An 18,317-nucleotide genomic window follows, 5' to 3' on the forward strand; every position below is an offset into this window, starting at 1 on the left:
TAATCATGCACTCTGATGTTTATCAGAAGTCACTCCTCAGTCTCTCGTCTGGCTTTTGTTGCATTGCATTGCTTTAACACTATGACATGATGCTTCGACAAGCTTGCGCTTTACAAATGCCTAACCATAAACAATTCCACTGATCCTGGCATTCTTATTAAATAGATGTACCCTAAAGTCGGATGATCTTAATTGCTCTAAAGTCACCATGCCAGTCTTAATGGTTCTGTACATTTGTAGTGCTCTCTAAAGAAAGGTATGCGAGGACTGCACCTACTTTATAGGTAGACAGACTCTGTACCCAGCAGTTAGCTTGGCCTCCTATCCCCCAAATATGTTCAATATGGATATTTAAATCTGCCACAAGTCTGCAGGATATTGTGCAAGGGACCTCTCTACTGTACATTTTACTCCTTCAAGACGATAAAAAAAATTCGTCTGATGCATACAAAAGAATTATGACACTACGCAGTGCCAAAAACACTGTCCTTCCTTACCTGCTCTTTCTGGCTAAATAAGGGCTGCAATTCTCCTCAATTAAAGTACATGTAGCAGCCATTTCGATGTGCTCTAAGAGTCTTTTGGGAACCTTTGACTCCCTGTGGTTAAATATTTTTTGGGGGGGGAAGAGACTATTAAAATGATAGTTTGTACAATCAAGACTCAGTCTGCTTACGAGTTGAGAACAGTCATTTTAGATCTTTCAGGTCCACCCTTTGAATCTGTAGACAGGGCCTCTTTACAAAACGTGTCTTGAAAAGCAACACTTTTGGTGGCAGTCACTCAGGCCTATTAGGATAATAATTTACAGGCCCTGTATTCTCATGAAATTTGTAGAGTTGCTAAAAAGAAGACAGTGATGAAAACACACCTGACTTTTCTATATAAAATTATTTAGGATTTCTATGTAAATCAAATAATATCCTAGCATACTTTCTTCCAGAAACATTGATCACCGTCTAGATTACCCTACACACTCTAGATGTTAGGAGAGTTGTACAGTATCTAGCCAAATGAGAGACCTGAGGCATACGAAATTACTTTATCAGTTATGTGCCTTGACTATTTTATTTAGATTCCTTTGTCTCCGTCAGAGATATCCTTTTATCCAGTATTAGGGTATCTTTCATAGATTCACATGCCTGAATCATTCCCCGTCGTCGAGGCGGGAGTCCCACGGTAAATAATATATATAATAGCAGTGCCTAAAATTTCTTGTAGTAGGCTGGAAAAGGCCTAACTTGGCCTCAAAACTTAGCAGCCTATCTACATCATTATGTAAAAAGACCTGAAATAGTAGCCTCAGCCAATCAGCTGTCCTCACCCTCTAGAACCTTCCCAGCCCAGGCAGTTCTCCTCAGATTTTCACCGCACTTCGTGTGTAAGGGAGTCTCCCTGAGTGCCTACTCAGTTTTTTGATCTTCAAACCTTAAAATGTCGGAAAAGAAAGCTCTTTTCAAACCTTGTGGGACCTGCTTCAAGAAGAGAGTCCATGTAGATGACAAGCACTCGGACTGTATATATTGCCTGCACCCTTCACGTGTGGTGAAGGACTGTCGAATTTGCCGTACCTTCCCTCAGAAAACCATCAGGGATAGGGAGGCAAGGGTTCTTTTGTGGTTGAAGTCTTCATCCACAGATGATGAGGACAAAGCCTCTACTTCTAGCAAGAGAGCTAGATCCACAGAGAATGCTTCTCCTGAGAGACAGAAAAAGTTAAAAACCTCTCAGAAAGCTTCAGAACCCTCTAAGAGTGCACCGGCTTCTTCAACTGTGAGTACAACCCAGGCTAAGACTATCTCTCTGGTGTCTGTACCTACTACTACTTGGACTTCTACCTCCTCTTCTACTTCTATGGTTACCACTTCAGCTATTACGTCACCTTTGATGTCTGTACCACCATTGCTGTCTAAATCCAAGTTACCGTCGTCGAAATCCTTCTCAACGAAGGCCCCGTCGACTAAATCTACTGCTCCGTCGACGACCACAAGGCCGTCGTCGACGAAACCATTGACGCCAAAGGACTCGTCGTCGAAGCCACCATCGACGGCCTCGTCGTCCACGAAGACATCATCGACGGTCTCGTCGACGAAGAACTCGTCGACGAACACTCCAACGTCGAACCTGTCGACGAAGGCCTCGTCGACGAAGACACCATCGACGGTCCCGACGACGAAGGCCTCGTCGGCGAAGACACCATCGACGGTCCCGACGACGAAGGACTCGTCGACGAAGATACCATCGACGGTCCCGACGACGAGGGACCCGTCGACGACATCATCGACGGTTCCGACGACGAAGGTCTCGTCGACGAAGACATTATCGACGGTCCCGACTACGAAGGACTCGTCGACGACGATACCATTGACAGCCTCGTCGACGGCAAGATCTTTTACATTGACAGGACCGTCGACGGAGAATCCGTTTACCGGGTCTTCTGCTCATCGAATGCATGGTTCCCCTTCAGCAAAGATACAATTCACTCATTTTCAAATGAAAACGTATAAAAGGCAGGATTATTCCCATATTTCTCCACTTTTGCCATCGCACATTTTGGAGACATACATGCAAGAAGAGTCGGATGAAGGGAAAGAGGATGATGGTCCATTTGGGATTGCCCGTCACCCTTCTCAATTAAATATTAAATATCAGGAGGATGATGAAGAGGAAGTTCAAGAACAATATATGCATGACGTTTATTCAACACCATATCAGTCCCCTCATACTAGACCTCCTCGGTCTGAGGACACGACACATTTACCAACTTCCTTAATACAGGATTTGCAGGCTATGTTGGCAGATTATCGCCAGAGATTTCCATCCAATGAAGGTGCGCCTGCTGGGTCACCTGTTCCAGTTACTGTGCCAAGACCTCCGTCGCCAAGAGCTCCATTGTCGCCACAACAACATACTGCTCCACTTCCTCAAGTTGTAGACAGTTCTTCCAATGATGGTGAAGACAGCAGGGAAGAGGGAGAGCTACCGGATAACACTCCGGTGGATCCTTGGGAGGATTATATCATCCCTACGCCTTCTCCACCTCCTCCCCGTCCTTCAGACTCTCCACCTGAAGATATTGGAGGTTTCCACAATATTATGCAGAGAGCTGCTAATCGATTTGAGTTAGTTGTCACAGTTGAGCAGTCGGACTGCTTTTTACATGACTTTAAAGAGGGATATCGGAGAGTGGTCAGGGCCATACCTATTATTGATTATATATGGAAGGAAGGCCTCAACATAATGAAAACTCCAGCTTCCATTCCGGCAGTCTTGCCAAGGATAGACAAAAAGTATCGAGCACCATCTGATACTCCTGCTTGTTTAATCGGTCATCCTCGACCGGATTCGGTCATTTCTCAGGCTGCGCAGCAGAAGTCCAAAAATCCTTCTGCTCCCATTTCAACGCCACCTGACAAAGAGGGAAGAAGGCTTGATGCAATTGGAAAGAAGTTTTCAGCAAATGCAGCAGCATCCATTAAGGCTGCTAATTCATTAGCTATCCTGGCTCGTTATGATAGACAAATGTGGTCTGAGCTCACGGAATATCTTGAATTGATCCCGGAGGATCAACAGATGGAGGTGCGCAGAATTGTGCAAGAAGGCGAAAGGGCGGCATCAGAAATTATTGATTGCGCCCTGGACATTTCTAATACCAACTTTAGACAATTGGCTGGAGCAATTGTGCTTAGACGTCAAGGTTGGCTCAAGGCAACCACTTTCAGACCTGAGGTCCAAACCAAAATCTTGGACATGTCATTCGATGGTGAGTCATTGTTTGGGAAGCACATTGATGACGCTTTATTGGCTATTAAAACTGATACCGATACAGCTAAATCTCTGGGAACCCTGCAATACAAGAGGGGGTCCTTTAGAGGAGCAAGAGGCCGTGGTTACTCATCAAGAGGCAATTATTCCAACCAACAAAATCGACAGTATCAATCCAACTACAACAAGCCCTATTACCAATCTTCTTACAGGCAGCCTGCCTCTGGTTCTTTCTCTCGGCAAGGAGGGAAACGACGCTCAGGCAATCAAGGGCGAGATTCTAACAAGCGCCAATGAGCTTTGCCGGATGTCAGCCACTCACCTTTCCCTTCCCGTGGGCGCCAAGATTTCCGCCTTTTACCACCAATGGCGGAAGATAACTTCAGATCAGTGGGTCCTGGATTTGGTCAGCAAGGGACAGACTTTGGAGTTTTTGCAGAAGCCTCCAACAACGCCGCCCAGGGGTCCCCCTCCCCCTCGTCTGCGCTTACTCTTCAAAGAAGCCTTAAAGATGCAACGCAAGAATGCGATAGAACGAGTCCCTCCTTCTCAAAAAGGGATGGGGTTTTATTCTCGCTTCTTCCTCGTGGAGAAAAATTCGGAAGAGTGGCGTCCGATATTGGATCTGCGCAAACTCAACAAATATCTAAAGAAACAGAGTTTCCGCATGGTGACGTTGAAGGACATTCTGAATTGTCTCAACGAAGGGGACTTTCTGGCTTCTCTGGATATGCAAGACGCATATTTCCACATCCCTATTCACCCGAACCACCGCAAATTCCTAAGGTTTCAAGTGGCCGGCGTCCATTTCCAGTTCAAAGTGCTCCCGTTCGGCCTCAAATCGGCCCCCAGAATATTCACCAAATGCCTGGCTCCAGTGGCTGCAATGTTGAGGTCCCTGGGAATGCAGGTGTTCCCATACCTCGACGACTGGCTGTTAAAAGGTCCAACCAGAAAATCGGCAATGGAAGCGGTCAGCAGAACGCTTTCACTTTTCTCGAATCTAGGACTGACCCTCAATTCAAAGAAATCTCAGCTCCAACCTCGTCAACAATTGACTCTTCTGGGTGCAGTCTTGGACACATGCCAGTGCAAGGCATACCTGACACAGGAGCGACAAAACAAGCTCGTAAAACTAGCAAAACAGATATCCGCAAAAAAGTCACTTTCAGTTCGGATATATGCTTCCCTTCTGGGGATGTGTTCATCTGCGATCAACCTCATTCCTATGGCAAGGCTCAGAATGAGACCGTTGCAGGAAGAGTTACTTCGTCAGTGGAAGCAGGTCGAGGGATCATTCGGCGACCGCATCAAAGTCACTGTCAAAATGAAACAGGCTCTTCTCTGGTGGTCAAAGGCACACAACTTGTCGCCGGGACTCACCTTTCTCCAAGAGATTCCGGAGTTTACCCTGACTACGGATGCGTCCATGGAAGGTTGGGGAGGTCACCTTCAGGACCTTCGGATCCAGGGAAGATGGTCTCATCAGTACCAACAGATGCACATCAACATCTTGGAACTAAGGGCCATTTTTCTTTCCCTACAAGCTTTTCTACCAAGGATTGTGAATTCGTCCGTGCTGGTGCGTACGGACAATACCACCAGCATGTTCTACATAAACAAACAGGGAGGAACGAAATCTCTTACCCTGTCACTGCAAGCTCAGGAGATGTGGGAATGGGCCCTAAGTCACGGCATATCCCTCAGGGCAGAGCATGTACAAGGGGTTCGCAACTCTCTAGCAGACAGTCTCAGCAGAACGTTTGTGGGCTGTCACGAGTGGGAACTCGAACAACATCAAGTAGAGAAAAATGTTCGGCTTTGGGGGAAGCCGCGCTGGATTTGTTTGCCACACAGCAGAACAGCAAGTGCCTGTTTTATGCCAGCAGATTCCCAGGACGGGGGTCAAGAGGAAACGCCCTCCTGATGAGATGGACCGGAATGTTTGCGTACGCTTATCCTCCGATTCCGCTCATTCCCAGGGTGCTGCAAAAGATGAAGAGGGAACACTGCACCCTCATCCTCATTGCTCCACGTTGGCCAAGGCAATTTTGGTTTCAGGAGCTTCTCCTACTATCTCAACAACCTCCGTTTCGGCTCAGACCGACAGTGTCAATGCTGACAAGAGAGGGAGGTCAAATCCATCATCCAGATCCTCAATCGCTGCACTTGCACGCTTGGCTCCTGACTTCCTAGAGTTCAAAGACCTAAACATCTCCTCGGACTGCAGGGAGATATTGTCACAAGCACGTGCGCAAAGCACCATCAAAACATATCGTTTCAAGTGGAAGAGGTTCTGTTCATGGTGTGGAGATAATGAGGTTCATCCACTTCAGGCTCCTCCTGAAGCCATCCTTCCATACCTACTGTCATTGGCTAAGTCCGGTCTAGCCTTTTCTTCTATTAAAGTGCATCTGGCAGCAATTTCCAGATTCAGGAAGAATTCCAACAAACCATCCTTATGTTCATCCTCTTTGATCAAACAATTCCTTAAAGGACTATTCCGGGCTTTCCCTCCAGTTCGTCCTCCTCCTCCGGAGTGGGATCTTAATGTTGTTCTTTCCCAACTTCTGAAAAGGCCTTTTCAACCAATCCATAAAGCAGAACTGAAGTTTTTGACTTGGAAAGTTGCAATCCTGTTGGCTCTTACTTCTGCTCGCAGAGTGAGTGAAATACAGGCATTCACTATTACTCACCCTTTTCTGCAATTCTCTAAGGACTTTGTTACGCTTAGGACCAATCCAAAATTCATTCCTAAAGTGCCAACTCAATTCCACATTAATCAACCGGTCAAACTCAGAACCTTTTTCCCGGATCCAAAAACTCCTGCAGAGAGGGTTTTACATTCTCTGGATGTGAAAAGGTGTTTGAAATTTTATCTGCAGAAAACAAAAGACATCCGTAAATCTACACAACTTTTTGTTGCCTATGGAAGAACCACCTTCGGTCAAGCTGTCACAAAAGCAACTATTGCCAGGTGGTTGTCTTCTACAATTACCTTCTGTCATGACAAGGCCAACAGACCTTTATCAAGGAAGGTCAAAGCTCATTCCACAAGAACAGTGTCGACATCTACGGCCCTTTTCGCTGGAGTGACGCTGGAGAACATTTGCCGAGCTGCTACTTGGAAAAGTGTCCACACTTTTACCGAACATTACTGTCTGCAGTCGGCGGTTCAGGATGACACAGCTGTTGGTGATGCAGTGTTGCAGCATCTTGTTCACTAAGGTTGAATAGCTTATAGTCTTTCTTATACTGCTTTAAAGTTTACATATTTATAATGCTGTCCTATCAGTCATATTTTGAAGGTTTTGATGCATATGTTATGTTAAACAGGTTTTGTACTCTATTACCTTCCTGGTTGAGTGGGGATAGATATATGTTTTTTCTTTGTCTCCCACCTTCCTCTATCGACAGACATGATGTTACTGCTTGCTATTCTGATTCAGGCATGTGAATCTATAAAAGATACCCTAATACTGGATAAGAAAACGAGTTACTTACCTGTAACTACGGTTATCCAGTATTGGTATCTTTCATAGATTCACATGCACCCACCCTCCTCCCCGGTAGGGCAGTTCTTTCTATGGATACTAATTCTCACTTGTGCTGGGAAAATCTGAGGAGAACTGCCTGGGCTGGGAAGGTTCTAGAGGGTGAGGACAGCTGATTGGCTGAGGCTACTATTTCAGGTCTTTTTACATAATGATGTAGATAGGCTGCTAAGTTTTGAGGCCTAGTTAGGCCTTTGGGCTTTTCCAGCCTACTACAAGAAATTTTAGGCACTGCTATTATATATATTATTTACCGTGGGACTCCCGCCTCGACGACGGGGAATGATTCAGGCATGTGAATCTATGAAAGATACCAATACTGGATAACCGTAGTTACGGGTAAGTAACTCGTTTTCATATGCTTGATGTTCTAAGGTAGGTTGACAATCCCAAAGAGTTTGGCTACAGAAACCAACCGTTTTTATTCCATTCAATAGAAGTCTTTCATCACTTATTACCCTTCAAGCAAACAGGAGGATCCATTGAATTGCAGTTTCTGCAAATCTCATGCCTTGCCAGCAGGACAAGATTAAATATTAGAGGTTCTTGATTAAGGGACATTGTATTTTTTACTTCATCTAACATGCTAAATGCCACCAGGAATTTGCTTACCTTGATGTTCTGACCAAGAATACTGCACATAAACATAGTCAACTTCTGCCAAAAACCATAAAGGACTGAGCAAGAAATAAACAAGTGTACATCATCAGCTCCGGGAAGGTCGTGCTTGGTACAGAAAACCATTCTACCTTGCTGGAACTTGGAGAGCTTCTCAGATATCCAATGTTGCCTGTGGAGCGTAAAAAATTATTCTTCCTAAGCGTGGCCTGCGAAACAATTTTGGAAAGCATATTCATAGATACACTGGTGTGAAAAAAGAAAGCACTCTCAAGATTCTATGGATTTGCTTAGTAAGAGATAATCAGACTATCATCTAGTCCTAACCATGTCCTAGCAACTGATTGTCATGTGAAAAATGGCATGCAAACTTCTTCAGATAGAGACCTCTAGCTGCAGATTCCTCACCTTGTGAATTTCACCCAGGTACCAGACTCGATCTGGAAGCTTTAAAGCAATTCCCTCGCTTGTTAACAGGTGGCATTGTGTGGCTCCAGGTTAGATTGGTGTGTTCTGGATGTTGTTTTGTGACCTCTGTATAAACGTCACCTGGGTGCTCTGTCAGTTCCTCTCTATCTGTAGCTTCCGATATAGATCCGGAGCGGTGCCGACTCTTGGCCCTCAGGAAAACATGTTTTTTCTGTTAGGTTCTTGGGGTATGCAGATATGGGTCTCAAAACTATAGGGTTTAAACCATGTCGTGATTGTCAAAGAAAGATGTCAGCGACAGACACAGGAAATCTGGCTGTACTGCCTGGGGGCTGGGTATGACATAGTCATGCTTGAGTTGTGCTGAAGTGAACTGTAAGGCCATTCAAGACTGCTCCGCCAAGCTCGCCATGGCCGAACTCCAGAAGAAGTCCCAAAATTGGTCATGACCCGGTCGAGTTCAAGGGTGGTTGCATTCCTACTCCCAGAACCGATCCAGAGACCACTACACATTGATATCAAAGAGTTCAAGTATGTCAAAGAAGCACAAAAAACATTCAATAACCAATGCATTGTTCTCTGTCATTCCCACCACTCAACACTTGGAGTTGTGCTATGCCCTGGGTACCTCTAGGACTCCACTGAGCAGACTGCACAAGTGCTTCTGCCCGATCTAGTACACTTTTATCAGACCGCCACAGCAGACGAGATGCATCATGTGAAAGAGGCCACAGCAATGAACTTTGGTACCCGACTCGATCCCTTTGGAGTGCCTTTGAGCGCCAAGTATTCGAGGTGGCATCCTTATGGAGGCTTGTAGATGGATTCATCCCTGACCGGGCCACTCATCTTCCACCCGAGGTCAGACTCTCTATCAAGCACAATTCCACTGACTCCAGCCATGGTGTAACGACTGGCTCCAAGACTGACTCTGCAGGCTACAGCATCGAAGCCAACGTCACCAACCCCTGACCCAGATCCGACAGTATCGGATTTGGAAGCTTGATTTCCAATGTGTTAATTACATTTTTCTGATGCAGATCAACTGTTCTATGATCAGAATGGTGAAGAGCATTTATATTAATGCAGATTTTTTTTATGGACCTGCAATATGGCAGTGGGTTGGGTACTTCCCCTGGCATCAAGTTAAACCTATGGCCACTGAAGTGTCCGCCTCCTTTGCAACAGGCATCAAGAGAGCCACCTAAGATCTTGAGCTTAACTTACTAATGCAAGAGGTAAAGACCAGCATGTTGACAGAGTTTTTTTAGCCCAGCAGCTCCCACTCATGAACCACTGCTTCCTTGCAACAAGGCCTAGAAGATTTCTTGTGTGCACCCGGGAGAAACCAGAATATTGCTCAACGGTCAACAGACAGGTGGCAGTAGAGCACAGAACTGCTGTTGTGGGCCAGAATTCCTAATACAATATCCCATCCAGGTAAGCTTGGTGGTCCAGGCATTATCCAGCAAACAGAACCTCAACTCTATTCCCACCACTCCACTCCACTGGAAATCCAAATCGATTGAAAATTTCATGAAAGGCATTCTTTCCAGTGCCAGTCTTGCCCTGCAATCAGCTAACACCTCGTATCTCCTGGGATGGTATTCGCACACCTTGTAAGTTAGAATGGTAGATGACTTGTCCCCAAGGATGTTAGAAATACCATAAAATGTCTGATCCATGTGGATAAAATGCTGCAAAATATATACTCTGTTCTGGCTTGAACACAACCAATTGGGTAGTGCCGTCATTACCAGCATGGTGCTTCGGTGCCATGGCTGAACTCTCTCCACAGGCTTCTCTTCAGATGTCTAGCATTCTCAAACGGACATGCTGTTTGATGACTTTTTGGGGTGAAGGCGGCCTGCAAGACGTTATGTTTAGTTTAGTTCTGCTTCAATTTGTTCTTGGCAGCACCCACTCACCCGTTTGGAGGTACGGTCACCTTTCATCTCACTGGATGGCGGAGCATCATGTTGATCTAATGGGTGCGCCAGATCGTAGAGTATAGCTACTCCTTACCCTTTCTGTCCTATCTTGTTAACATGCCCGCCACACTTTACCAGTGAGAGCGGTTCTGAGGCTTCTGGGCCTCTTGACCTTCAGCATCCTGCTTGTGGACCACACCAGGTGGCACATGCAGGCTCTGCAATGGGATCTGAAGTCTGCCGGTTCAGCACCACGGCAGTCCATCAGACTACATCCATGTGACTGCAAATGATCTTCAGTAGTGGGTTTTTGACCGCAATTGGGCCAGCGGCATACCTCACTGCACACAACCAAAGGTGTGCAGGAGTGGGTTACCGACCTGTAACCCACCCACACTCTACATTGCTGAATACTGTGTGCAGTAGGCCTCTGATGCCCATAGATAGCTGTGACCAAGGCATGGCCAAACTAGGTACATGTATGCATGTTCTCAAGGACCACACGACACTCACTGAGTGGGGTCGTGGGTCCTGTGCCAGAAAGCTATGACCTCAGGAAGTGGATGAATGCTCCAGGCATCTCATTGATAATTCAACACCTAAGAGGATCTTCAAACATCAGGGCAGATTAACTCCGCCACCGGTGTCTAGCGGATCACAAATGGCAGTTATATTTGGAGGTGGGAGAGGGCGCCTTCCAGCAAGGGAGAGAACTTTGGTTCAATCTATTCGCCACTGCAGAGAAAGCACAGTGCCCAAATGTTTGTGCAGTGGAGTTCTCAAGGCAGTCCTCTCTCGAAGATGTTTTCTGCCAGCACTGGGGTTTGTGTTCATGTACACCTTTCTGGCCCTATCTCTCCTGCCCAGGGTACTCTAGGAGATCCTGACTCAAGTCATCCTAGTGGTGCTAAACTGTGCGAGAAAAGTGGTACCTGGAACTTTGGACCATGAGCACGTCCTGAGATCTGGCTGCCCCTTCAGTAGGACGTCCTATCGCAGCAGCAAGGCTGAGTATTGCACCCGAACCTGTACAACCTACACCTCCATGCGTGGAAATTGAGAGGAACAGTTCAAGCCTTTCGATCTTTCCCCTCAAGTGATTAGTGTCATCCTAACGGTCTGCCATCCATTGCCAAATCTGTTCTTGACAAAACTTTCAACCCTTGAGTGCATAGTTGTTGAATGTTTTCCTATTTTATTTGTCAGTAGCCCAGAATGGCCTTCTGTGGTGTGGCAACAGTTAAGTTATCTCTCGACCCTTTCAACTTTCTTACGTTGGCCTCACAAGGCTTCCCTCTTCAAGTCTCCTGTGTGCGTTTTTTTAAAAGTCTTGTTTATAAATTTCTGCCAACTCCGTTTGTGATGCCACAGTGGGACCCTAATTTGGTCCTCTACCTGATGTACATTCCCTAGGAACCCATGAGCAGTGTCCTCTGCCTTCCTACCATCAAGATGGCTTTCCTCATCGCTATAACATCAGCCAGGCAAGTGAACAACTCCAGGAATTGTCTGTGGTATCACAACATACATCATTCTTCCCAGACAAACTGGACCTCCGGATGCAAGCAGCATTTCTGTCTGAGTGAGTTAGGCCCTTACACATACGGCAATCCCTCTCCTCCCTTCTACACATACACTTATCCCTCCAAGGAGGAACAATGGCTTAATTGCCTGGACCCAAAAAGGGCTTTCCACTTCTTTGTGATCGGACCAGAGATTATCGACTGGATCGCCTACTTTTCATTGGTTTCTCTGGTGCTACGAAAGACATAGTGATGCAAATTAGAACCATCTACTGATTGCCTGTGTAATGAATTAAGATCAGCTACAGGCTTGCCAAATAACAAAACGCAGAAGACTTGTGCGCTCATTCCACCAGAGAAAATGGCTGCTAACTCAGTGTTGGCTTGGGGTGTGCCAGTCGTAGACATTTGACAGGCTGCTATATGGCTGTCCCTCCATACCGTTACCAAGCCTGGACATCCGGTATGGCGGTAGGCACTTTGCCCAATCTGCCCTGCAGGAATTCCTTGTCTTAGCCATTTCACAAACGCACCTCCAGGGTAGGTGTACTGCTCTGGTATCTGTTCACAAAGGGGAGGACTCTGCAGTTAGAAGTCTCTATCAGAGATCAAGTTACTTTTGGTAACAAAACCTTTTGCGGTAGAGACTCTAACTGCAGATTCCTCACCGCCCTTCCTCCTCCCCGTTCTGAGGAATGGACTAATACATTCCATTAATAAAATACCAATCTAAAACATCTGCACAATGCACCATCTGATTTAAGTGGCTACGCTTCCGATGGCATGGACGGTGATCAGAAAGAAACTGGCAGCGCAAGAAGTTTGAAAAAAAATATATATACATGTATATTTATATATATACGAGCCCCACGTCATATGTAGTGGACTAATTCAGCGCGGAGCCACGCAACACCAACTGTTGACATGCAAAGGAATTTCTGTAAAGTTTCCGGATCCATTCTAGTGCCTTTGTTGATTCATAAGGTGAGGAATCTTCTGTTAGATAGTCTCTACTAGAAATGGCGTTGCAAGGGCAAGTTACCTGTTTATTATTTAACAAAAACATCAGCCGACATTAATTAGACCTCTGTGAAAAAGTGCACCCTGTGATTCAGTAGCAACTGTAACCCATTTTAGCAGAAATAACGTAGAGTAAATATTTCCTGCAAGACTTCTACAGTCTGTCATCATTGTGGAAGAATTCTGGCCCACTCATGCTTACAAACCTGCTTCAGCTCAGTGATGTTTGAAGGCATTCATTTATGTACAGTACCCTTTGAGTCCTGCCTAAGCATCTCAGTGAGGCTGAGATCTGAAGATTTGACTTGGCCGGTCCATTATCCTTACTCATTTTGTATTTAACCTATTGAGGTGCAAATTTACTGGAGTGTTTTGGATAATTTTCCTGTTGTTTGAACCACCTTCAGGGAAGCTTTTGTTGTGGGACAGATGGTCTCACATTTACTTCTAGAATGCACTGATGGAGAAAGGAATTGAAGGATAACTTAATCATTGTGAGGAGTCTAGGTTCTGTGGCTGCAAATTAGTTTTCACCAAACATTTTGTTGTGCATTACTGCAATTGACTCCATTTTGGCACATCAGTACAGTGGAAATTGTTCCAGAAGTTTAGTGGTTTATTCAGGTGTGGTTTTCCAAACCTAAGCTGATCAGCAATGTTCTTTTTTGTACAGAATGTGTTTTCTCCTGACTACCCTTCCACAAATGCCGTACTTGTTCAGTCTTTTATTAGTTTTAGAATCATGAACTCTAGTGTTTGCCACGTTAAGAGGACTACAGACACGGGTAGCTTTTAGGTTCTTTTCAATCTCATGGGGCATTATACCGTCTGATGTTGGGGTGAATTTGCTGAGAAATACCCCGCTGGGGGGACTGGCAACTGTATTGAAGTTTCTCCATTTATAAATTATCCTTTTCACTGTGAAATGATGGATTTCATATTTTGTCACAGACTGATGAGCAGTAACAATTCTTTCTCAGAGATGGGCACAGATATTTTTTGAGGTATGCATGTGTTACCAGACGCCTGAATGCTCCAGACCATAGTGACAAAGTTCATATTTATTTAGAGTTGGAAGCACTTTTCTACGATCAAGTAATCATCCGCACTGGTTTGACAGCATCCATCTTCTTTCCTGGTGAATGTAGAGAACGTTTCTGACAGCTGGCTGATTGTTTTTGTTTAATAAATAATGACAGTGGGAAATGTGAGTGGTACTTAAAATTTGATTTATCTGTTGTTAGTACTCGCTGAGCGCTAAAAAAAAAAGGGCACATATTTCTTAATATGTAGAACCACAGAATCTTGAGAGGGAGTACTTTCTTATTATTGTACTTTTAGTTTAATATCCAGTGTTGTAATGCAACAGATCCACACTTGCTCCACAGGACTACTCCTTTCCTCCGTTGACTCGCCTAAAAAGCTATTTCTATTCACTTATTCCATTGAGCTAATTGGGAGTCTAAATTCTGCCTCAAGCTGTCAGCTCCTGATGGCTCAGTCATAACTTGTATGTAAGATGTCTATGAAACTATCTGAAAATATTTCAATCTAGATAGTCTTTCCAATGTGTCTAACGATGTTCCGAGAACCTAATTGGCCACATCATTACCTGTCCTTAACCCCTTCGGGGCTGATGACGAGCTGAGCTTGTCATGGGCGTAACCTGCGCTACGCTGATGACGAGCTGAGCTCGTCACGTAACGCGGGTTTTTTGAAATCGCAGCGCGCAGCGGGAAAACCGCTAGCGCGCATGCGGTTAATCAGCGCTCACTCAAGGCGAACCCACCCCCACCAGCCTCAAACCATAGGCACAGCGGGTGTCCCGACACCCTCTTCTTGACCTGAACAGTTATACTGCGTCCTGACATACGCATCTGCCTACCTCCTCTGTTTTGAATGATCATCGGGAGAACAGGGCGTCCAACCCTCACTCACTGCGTGCCTCAAGGACAAGTTATTACGCTGTCACGCACCTTCAGAGGTGGACAGATGCAAAACTGGCCAAGGGTCATGCACATACATCCCTCTCAGCCCCTTCACTAGGCACACACCCACACCTTAACACCATGATTAAAATACTGAATCTAAACTTGCGAGGCTTCAATGCCCTGGCAAAAGACTGGTGCTCCTATCCATGCTTCGAGATTCCCAGTGCAATGTCTGCCAGGTGCAAGAAATACATATCCTTAAATTTGATTGGAAGTGGCTAAAACTTCGCTGGCTTGATTGCCAGTACTTCTCAGGCTCGGGGAAGAAGGCAGGGGTAGCGATCCTCCTTTTATGGTCACGTACTCCAAACGCAAGCAGAGCAGACAGCGGGGCTCCTTTCGTTATGACTCAACCTGCACACTCACACTTTTACCCTAGCGGTCATCTACACTCCCAAGGAACACCAAGAACAGCAATTAAAGATGATAATAAGCAATGTAATTAAAGGTGCTAATGAAGTACCCAATACAAGGTGATAATGAGCATGTTGAAAGTATTCACTCTAGAGTGCTTTGAGAACTGATTCTAATTGATTAATATAAAAAAAAAATACAAATTGGCGCAAGCATGCAACCCTGGCTTTAGTTTGAAGTGTGGTGTGCATTCGCCATTGGGGCAATATCTGATCGAAGCCAATAGGTCCCTGTGCAAATCATGCAAACAATTTACTAGGGCGGGCTCTATGTCCATCTGAGCCATCAAGGACCACAGCTTGGAGTGTTTAACTCTATTAAACCCTTCACTGCGGCGGCTATTCCGCCGCAGTGCTAAGGGGGCGGGGCGGGCGCATGCTGGTGACGGAACTGCTCCGTCACCAGCCGCGGTTTCGCTGTGCTCATGACGGAGCGGTTCCGTCATGGTCCCGCCCGCTCAATGGAACACTCAGCGCAGGCGCGGAATCCGCGCCGAGCGGGCCGTGACGGAACCGCTCCGTCATCAGCACAGCGCGACCGCAGCTGATGACTGAGTGGTTCCGTCACCAGCAGGGGAGGGGTTAAAGACTGAGCTGAGGTCCATGAAGGCCAGATGGACTACAACCCTCTTAGCCTTGGTATACTTAGAAGTCAGATGAAGAATACCCATTCCTGTACAAAATACTATGCCTAGACATGTGCAAATGCATTTCCTACTTTGTATGTGTGCTGCAATGTGCAGCACGCATGCAAAGTCAGAATGGCACTGAGAAATGTAAACATTTCTCTGTTTAACGCCTGCTTTTCAGGAGCATTACATTTTGGTGCTAAACTCTTTCCACTAATGTTAGTGAGTTGGGTTTTGCGTCAAAAAGCATGGGTGGTTGCATGGGAACGCCCGTGTACCATTCATGTAAAACCCTCTTAACACAACGCAATGCAAAGCAGCATTTTGTGCTGCTTTGCGTTGCTTTTCTGTACAAACCAACGCAAATATGCGTGTTGGATTGTGAATCTCAAAATGGGTTTAGCGTTGGGTTAACGTTGAAAAAGTAATGCTAACCCATCTCTAAAGCTTTCAGAATGTGAGACTAAGTATTTACTTTCCATTGTTAACTCCACATTAGATACCTTGAATATATTTTCAAGGTATGTAATTATAGATCACTATTTCAGCTCTGTTGTCAAGGATGTTAGTCAACAATTCTCCTTACTCATGAAAAGCATCCTCCTTATCATCCAAAAACAGAGGTTAAGTCAAGCTGAGTTGTGCTTCAGTGATGGGACAAGTGGACCACTATAACTTAGTCTGTGCAGACTTATCTAAAATACTCAAAGGTAGACAGCAAAGGCTACCAATCAAGCACTTAGTTAATGCCGAATAAATAAGAAATGAAACATGTTCTGAAAGCATTTTCTGGCTCCCAGGAAAATCGAGGATGGAATTTAAAACTATATTCACTATCCACAAAGCCTTCTGGAACAAAACCCTAGGCTTCTTGAATAAACTGGCTTACCATTGCACTCCAAATAGAAACCGAAGATCAGCCAGCTCATATCTGCTTCATGAACAAATGTTCAAATGCAGTGGCGGCTGGAACAAATGTTCAAATGCAGTTGCGGATAGTAATTTTGCCTGGGGGGGTGGGCACGCATTTACATACACCCATGCACTCACACATGCACACAGGCACCCATTCACTACTCTCACGTTCACACCCATGCTCTCACACAATCTTTATTCAGTAAAAAAAAACACAAAAGCACATGGTAAAAGCAAATTACAAACAGATCACACACATTGAAATCTCAGTGCTTTGGGGCAGATACTGAACACTCCAGATATGTTTGTACTGACAGGTGGGGACTACAATTTAGTCCTAGACACCCTTGCTGACCACTCGGCACAATGAACGGGACAGACAGGTGCCTTTACTCCTGAGGTCCTAAATTGGCTCCAGGAGGCATATCTCGGTGATTTATGGTGCACTTGCAACCCCACTACCAGGGATTACACCTTATTCTCTGCCACCCATCAAACTTAATAAAGACACAAGATGGTCCTGACGGTCCTTCCTGGATGGACCAAGAAGGCTGTGACCCCCAAATATTATGGGGCAGTCCCTGAGTGGCTTAAACAAAATAATTGTTATACAAGAGAGAGAAATATTCTTCTCCACACACCAGCGCGAAAGACACAGATACATAGTTTTAATGGAAAACCTCTTTTATATTCACTTACTTTGAGAAATAGCTAATAGGCAATGCATATAAATGCCAATTATATATATTAATCAACAGTTGCTCTAAAAAGGGTATGCAAAGAAAAAGTGCTTGTGTGCAAGGTGAATAAGAAAAATGAAATTTCAGAGAAGAAGTATAAGGAGACAATTTCATAATTTTTCTTAATCGACACTGGTTAGAGTAATATTAAGAAAAATAAACCAGCGTCCATGGGCCTGTCTTCCCAACAGCTTTCCCTTATTCTTCCACTTCGAGAGATGATGCTAGTCTACCCGAAATGACCCATCCAAAACAAACAAAGGGGGGACTAATACAACATAATCCAGGCCATAGAACAAGTGGTGTCAACGTTTCGACCCAACTTAGGTGTAGAGGATAAATTCAGACCTCTGCATGCGGGTCTTCCTCAGGACAATGGGATATATATACCTATATATAGATATATATATATAGATATATATATATATATATATATATAACAACCTAAATAAAGTGAAATATTCAATTAGAGGTACTCTCCCTGGGGACAGGCTTTTATTAAAACCAGAAAAATTATTTGGTCTACTGACCATAAGTAGCGCCCACAATGGAAGACCGGGTCAGTCCACGGCTCACAATAATGGGTCGTCTGCAACATAAATATACAGCTATAGAGATCTGTAGGTAGTTCATTTACTAGTTGCATGCATTAAATGCAGCAAACTAATCAAAAGGTGAGTACAAAGTAAACTTATCACCGCAGTGGTGCGGAGTAATTTGGGTCACTTAATTGCTCCTTACAATGTGAAGATCAGCATACATTATATTAACATCAGGGTTTGTGTGTAT

General features: G+C 45.0%; 1 protein-coding gene across 6 annotated transcripts in view; it reads right to left on the reverse strand.

Annotated features, from left to right (window-relative positions):
- SMOC1 (SPARC related modular calcium binding 1) overlaps positions 1-18,317 on the reverse strand; it is a 651,789-nt gene that overhangs the window by 30,068 nt on the left and 603,404 nt on the right. For 4 of the 6 annotated variants that reach the window (XM_078659597.1, XM_078659600.1, XM_078659598.1 and 1 more), the window contains one exon: positions 7,932-8,109. The exons of the other annotated variants lie outside the window; for them this stretch is intronic. In XM_078659597.1, the coding sequence (XP_078515723.1) occupies positions 7,970-8,109 (140 nt within the window). In that variant the 3' untranslated portion in view covers positions 7,932-7,969. The remainder of the gene's footprint in view (positions 1-7,931; positions 8,110-18,317) is intronic. 6 annotated transcript variants of the gene reach the window in all.

The sequence above is a fragment of the Lissotriton helveticus genome, chromosome 9 (genome assembly GCF_964261635.1).
Source record: "Lissotriton helveticus chromosome 9, aLisHel1.1, whole genome shotgun sequence".
Lineage (NCBI taxonomy): Eukaryota > Metazoa > Chordata > Amphibia > Caudata > Salamandridae > Lissotriton > Lissotriton helveticus.